Source organism: Branchiostoma floridae, chromosome 2, assembly GCF_000003815.2.
Source record: "Branchiostoma floridae strain S238N-H82 chromosome 2, Bfl_VNyyK, whole genome shotgun sequence".
In the NCBI taxonomy this organism is placed as follows: Eukaryota; Metazoa; Chordata; class Leptocardii; order Amphioxiformes; family Branchiostomatidae; genus Branchiostoma; species Branchiostoma floridae.
In genome coordinates this window covers 27,644,890-27,651,255 of record NC_049980.1, presented here as the reverse complement: position 1 = coordinate 27,651,255, position 6,366 = coordinate 27,644,890, and the positions used below count along the sequence as shown (strand labels likewise).

General features: G+C 39.5%; 1 protein-coding gene across 1 annotated transcript; it reads right to left on the bottom strand.

Moving 5' to 3' along the window:
• Positions 1-648: 648 nt before the first annotated feature.
• Positions 649-5,934, bottom strand: LOC118409598 (DNA repair protein complementing XP-A cells homolog). The gene is made up of 7 exons (XM_035810730.1): positions 5,748-5,934; positions 5,218-5,347; positions 4,388-4,506; positions 3,895-4,000; positions 2,372-2,537; positions 1,504-1,621; positions 649-995 (listed from the first exon to the last, which is right to left on the bottom strand). Exons 1-7 carry the CDS (start codon positions 5,809-5,811, stop codon positions 844-846), a joined length of 855 nt encoding a protein of 284 aa, XP_035666623.1. The 5' UTR covers positions 5,812-5,934; the 3' UTR covers positions 649-843.
• Positions 5,935-6,366: the final 432 nt, after the last annotated feature.

Sequence of the window (6,366 nt, the reverse complement as noted above, 5' to 3'; positions counted from 1 at the left end):
CATTGCATACCAATGTTCAGGAAGAGATGCTGCGACATCAATGCACCACATAAGCATGATGTATAAAAATTGTGATCTTCCAAGAAACAGATGGGCACAGGCTGGTTACTGCCTCTGTGTGTTGTTGTTTCTTGCTTATCAGCCTGGCTTCCCAGTGGGGGGCCAGTTGACAGTTCCTCTGAGTACAGTAGACTAGCTTTCTGTACAATGTTTCTTGCAGTTTTGAAGGGAATATGACCTCAGCTTGTTGATATCCTACGAAATAGACTAATAAGTTCATGATTATATGCTATTTTAGAATGATTAGATCAATGAGCTCTTGTCAGCTCCTGCGATTAGATATAGGTGTTTCCAAAGAAGATCTCCATTGTGTTCTTTATCTTCAGTCTGCCATGCATGTGCTAACTGATTGCCCCACCCCGGGGGACCTACCAGTGGCAAGCAAGACCCGGAGGGTCTAACTTGGGGGGACACAAGGTTACAGGGTGCCTAGAGCGAAATGTTTGTAGGCTAATCCTTTACGTTGCAAACGTGAAATAATAACACAAAAGTGTCAAAAAGTGACAAAAAGTAGTAGTAAAGCTGATATTTCTTAATTCTAGAATATTTCAAATTTGAGCGCAAAAAACTGCGTAGTATGCCTTTAAAATTAAGATGTGTTTATGTGATGATAATAGAATATTAAGTTTTCTCTTATTCGTGCAAAGTTGTAGACAATTTCAATTGCTAAATTGTCTACTATGTGATCACAATTAAATTTTAACTGTTCTCAAATAACCTCTACATTTCCCTGAGCATCACATTTGTACCTACATACTAATATAAGAAACATTTCCTTCATATCTACATCTTCTCATACGACTGTACAAACCCACAGGTGCCACACTTCTTGCTGTACATGTCTGACTCCTCATCGTATGACTCTGGTCCAAACTCATGCTGGTGAGAGGAGGTGTCTTTGGTCCATGTACTGCTTCTCACTGCCTTTCTTAATTCTGTTGTAACAAAGGATTGAATAAAAACAACAATGCCATAAAATGCAATTTTGTTGAATGCTGCCCTGGATGTCTTTTTGTCATGTGGCAGTGCAATTCAGGGTCTAAATGATGACCCTGATATCTGTATCATGTTGTTTAGATGAAATAAACCATTAATGTCACTTATCAGCAAAGTATTTTGATAAATGCAGGGCAAAGGAATACTACAGTTAAAATCCTGTATAGATAACTACCTCTACATAAAGACTATGGTCATTGGTATACAGTCAAATCTGCACATGTGACTACATCTACATAAGGACCACCTGGCCATTGATATACAGTCAAACCTTTATACTATAGACCACCTCTACCTAAAGACAGGTGGTCTTTGGTGGCCACTAATATATATGTATGTAGTCTAACCTGCAGTAGTGGCCACCTCTGCATATAAGGACCACGCGGCCATTAATTACTAAGAAATAACAGTTCACAATCATGATTAATTACAATATAGAATTCCTACCTTTAATGTCCTTGTCAAACTTCTTCTGTTTCTTGATCCTCTTGTTCTCCTCCCTCCTCTCCCTCTCCTGCTCCAGCCCATCCTCATCTCCCCAGATCTCATAGGCCCGTTTTCTCACCTGAAGGGGTAGTGTAGTGTAAAGGCAGGTAAAAGAACCTCTTTTGGTGTAACACATGTACTCTGTAGGGTCACAAATTGAGAACTTTTGCACTAAACAGTGTACATTGTATCTGCCTAAAAAAAACCTAAAGTCTGACAAAGTTTTCAATTGATTGTATCCAAATTAACATCTGCAACTGCTTTGTTTCTATTTCCCTGGCTTTAATGACCAAATGTCTGACAAAATTTTCGATTATGTCGTCTCATAAAATATCATGTATGAGTGGATTACACAATATACAAGTGGAACATTGTGTAGATTGCAACAAATGTCAAGCTTTCTGATAGGATAAAGTTGTTATGTGCAGTGGTGCACTAAAAATAAATCTTTGATTATTTCAAATATTGCAGCTGGCAATCTTCATTTTGCCTCTATTCTTAGACTATAATAACAATTCTAAGATTTTTTTTCAGGTGCCAATGCTATAGTGTTATACATGTATTACATATATAAAGACGCACTATATATGCAAGGTAACAGTTACCTAGGCAACTGGATAGATTTGGAAACAGTCAGATGTTTCAAGTAGCATAAACTACCTTTCTTTAAAGACAGACTAACTGACTAACTAAAGGAAGTTGATGCTACCTGAAATATCTGGCAATTTTCAAAATCTATCAATTTTCCTTGAGTTAATGTTATCTTGTATTACCTCAAAGTCCAACCTTTACCAATGTATGCACACTAAAGTATCATATTACACACTACCTGGTAGAGCAGGAAGAGTTTCATGTCCCCCCATCTCTGGTTGTGTGGGTTCTTCCTGATGATACACCTCAGGGGAGGGTCTCTCTGGTCAAAGTCACAGTCCTTCAGCAGAAACTGCTGCTTGGCTTCAGTCTTGGTGATCAACTTGTGCTTCTCCTCCATATCTCTGTCACAGCATGGAGAGCAATCAGATTTTAAAACGTATGTCAAGGAAGATGTTTGCAAAATGAAGCTGCAAAAAGCCAACCAACCACCTTAACAGAAGAAGCTGGCAATCAGCAATCAGACCCTAACGACATCTCGTGACGTCCAACCCTTGCAAGACAGGGAACAACGGGCACAAAACCGGATAGTGAGAAAGTGTGTTGGATAAGCTTAAAGTTACAGACCAGTCAACTAGAGTATTCTAAAATCATAAATCTTTTTGGGAATGGACAGTCTTCTTTAATATTTGGTACAATTGGTATGGGTCAAGTGACAAGGTAAATGGAGATCTAATGAAGCTTCCTTGTTTTCTTGCCTGTGAGATTAAATTATTTTGCTGACATAACTAAAATATTCCAGCAGTCCAACTTGAGGTCTATTATCAATGTAAATGTTGATAGCAAGCATGTTTGTGTATCGCTAAGGAAAAGGCTAACAGACATGTATATTCAACGATTTCTTCACCATTTATCTGTTAATGCTGGTAAGTTAAGATTGTATAAGAAACTTAAATCTGAGTACAGTATGGAGAGTTACCTATACCACTCAGATTTTGAGCTAAGATCCGCTTTATGTAAAATGAGGATAAGTGCTCATTCATTAGAAATAGAGAGAGGCAGGTACAAAAAACTGTCCGTTGACGAGAGAACGTGTAATCATTGTTCAGGGAAAGCAGTGGAAGATGAACTACATTTCATTTGTCAATGTTCACATTACAGTTACGAAAGAAACAAACTTTTTCTTAAAATCAGTAAAACTTACCCAAGCTTTTATCACCTTACCGACCAACAAAAATCAATCTTCTTACTTAAGTCGTCCAACTCCTTTATATATGAAAATGTTGGACAATTCATCTTCCACTGCTTACGGAAAAGAAGTCAAACCCATCATATAGCTTAGGTAGAAATAGATTTAGTTTAGACGTTATTCCCTTTTGATTTATCTATGAATATCATTTCCCTTCTTTGTTAATTATGTTTATGGATACCACTACTACCTTACTTTGTATGCAATTAGCCCTCGGGCATGAATTTGCAATAAAGATTATTATTATTATTTTTGCATAGCCTTTATCACTCGTGAAATTTACCTGCATCATACAAGTGACAAAACACATAGGCATGAATACCTAATGGTATGTTTGGCCATCCACAAATTCATTTTCTTCTGTTGGTTTGCACTTTGCAAATATTTTTCTTTCAGGCCTCACTGGCCACATCAAACGGTGTACCTCAACTGAAGGTTATGCTCTAAGACAGGGCTTTGTGCAGTAATACGTTGACATAGAGATTGTATTTTTAGTATAGTAATGCCCTTACTTGCACCCATCGCATACAGGCACATCAAAGCTGTTGTAGAGGAAGGAGTCACTGATCTCACTGTTACACAGCTCACAGGCGACACGGTCTGGCTCCAAGATGGGACCTGGATGAAAGTGAACACAGGAATCACCATGGAGAAACTTATGCATGCTGCCAAACATGATGAACATAGTATACAATGTATGCCATTCATGGCTAGACAGTGTCATTGAGACAGGCAACTTAAATATATAACTTATGACTTTATGACTTAGTTATAACTTATGACTTTACATTTAACTTACAATATAAACAATGTACTTCTATTATCTATTTTTTCCTACATCTAACTTTTCAATCATTTTGAGTTTTGTCATTTATCTCAATCTGTCACATTATTCACAATTTTCAGGGGTGAAAATCGATAATATTGGGTCAGCCTAACCTCAAACAATGGAACATCAGTACATTTGAAAAAACAGCAGAAAAAGATGCGCAAACATCTACTGACCAGGTCTGTGCACAACCTTGATGTCAGCTGTTGGATCCTCCCCCTCCTCATCCTCCTCTATCAGGAACCCTGCTCCAGAGTCTATCACTCTGCCTGGCAGTTTCCCTTGGGACGACTTACTGTGGACACGGAAGCATAGGTCTTAGTAACATTTCACACACTTAAACAACTGTTGGAATGACATACTGTTGGAGGGAAAGGTGGCAAGGGAAGGTGATCATGGATGTAAAGGGTTAATTCTAAAGCTTCTGGGCTGGAATCTTTAGTACATGAATGCACTAGTAATCTATTCTAAATCGTATGCCAATTTCTTCGCTCAGGTGAAAATTGGTAACATTCGGTTAAGGACAGCCTCTTACTTAGGTGGGACGTAAAGACGGGCTGTGTGTTTGCGGTAGGACAGTCTTAACTTAAGGTGGGACAGTATATGTCAATCATTGCCGACTCATCAGCAGTTGGATATAACCAGAAGAAGAAAAAGAAGAAGATGCTGAAACTTTCTTGTGCTACGGCCGCGTGGCGCGTTGGCACACCCGATCCCTCGATCTCGGAAGTTAAGCAACGCGCGGTCCGGACAGTGCTTGGATGGGGGACCAACCAAGGACGTCCGGATTGCTGTAGCCTCACGAAGTTTTCACGAAATCGTCTTCCGGGAGGGACGTAAAACGGGGGTCCCGTGCTCGAGGAGGTGCCTCGACCACGTTAAACAGCCTCATTACTCATACTTTGGGTACCTACTGGCTGCAAAATACACCAGATTATTATTATTATAGAACAGTTTTAACTCTGCATTTGATACGTACAAACCATCGTCAAATGGCCACACCTACCCCTGTCCTCTGGGTCTTTCTGAAGGGTCGGCATAGGGTCTGCTGGAAAGTCTTGCTTGCCTCAGGAGTAAGGCACGTTGTCTATTTCGCTCTATCTTTGCCCTCTGCGCATCTGACAGTGGTTCGGGGGCTGAAACATCAGTAAAGCTATTTGGTCACAAGCTTCAAGCAGATGTTTAATAGGACCGGCTTGTTTTGATCATCCTTTACTGTTGGCCTTCCCGTTTTTGTGATCTCTACAATTCACTAGGGATATTAAAAAAACTGAAAAATGGAAATGCCAACAAAAATAACTAAATATATGAGTAAAGGCCCTATTTTATCATTTTTTCTTTCTTTCTTTTTTACCTCTGCTTGGATAGTAATGGACATCGTTATGTAAAAACCTTGGTGTCCACTGCTGAACTTCTTATATCTAATCGTATGGACAGCTCTGTGTCTAGCTGTGTCATGAAAATGATACCACAGAGTTATAAACCAGCTACATTCCCAAGTTGCAAAGAAAGAGTTTGGCAAAGAGACGAACATACGACTTTCCGAAGTCATAGCTGTCTGGACGTTCGCGCTACTTCCGTCTTCTGTTGTTGCCGCCATTGTGCTGATGTAAGAAACATAGCACGGAATTTATCACCGACCGATTCAGTAGTCAAAAGAGTCTAAAATTTACAGTTTTTGAACGTTTAATAGATAAATATTCAAAGTAAAATATTCAATTGTCTAATTGCTTAAAACCAAAAGAATTCTATGTATAGATTTTCAACAATTACGACTTCAGCTTGATAAAATAAACTACCGTTTCAATAGTCATCCCTATTAGCTGAATGGACTAGTCAGTCATGCGCAGAGCCAACATTGCTGTAAAATGGAGGTGCCTGGTTCTTTCAGGAGGCGTTCCTTCCCAAACCCCTCGATTTTACCACCTTCGCAGACATTTCGAGGGATGTAGCCGACATATACTTAGTCTTAAGGGTGAAGACGTTATTTTTAGCCGGGTAAATACAGCGAGGCCGCCGGGATTGTTGAAATTCGAGGTGTATTTTCGCAAAAGGTTAGGCGAGAGACATTTCCAAGATGGCGTCCCTGAACGTGGAGTATTTTGAGCGCAAACTGGCGGGCCTACAGAACACCATGGACAGTATCCAGACCCTC

Bases quoted from the DNA above. Each gene is read 5' to 3' on its own strand.
- LOC118409598 (XM_035810730.1), bottom strand. From the start codon at position 5,811: ATGGCGGCAACAACAGAAGACGGAAGTAGCGCGAACGTCCAGACAGCT. The intron at 5,348-5,747 runs GTATGTTCGTCT...CTGATGTTTCAG, and splicing joins AGCTATGACTTCGGAAAGTC to CCCCCGAACCACTGTCAGAT. The intron at 4,001-4,387 runs GTCAGTAGATGT...ACTTTCATCCAG, and splicing joins CAAGGTTGTGCACAGACCTG to GTCCCATCTTGGAGCCAGAC.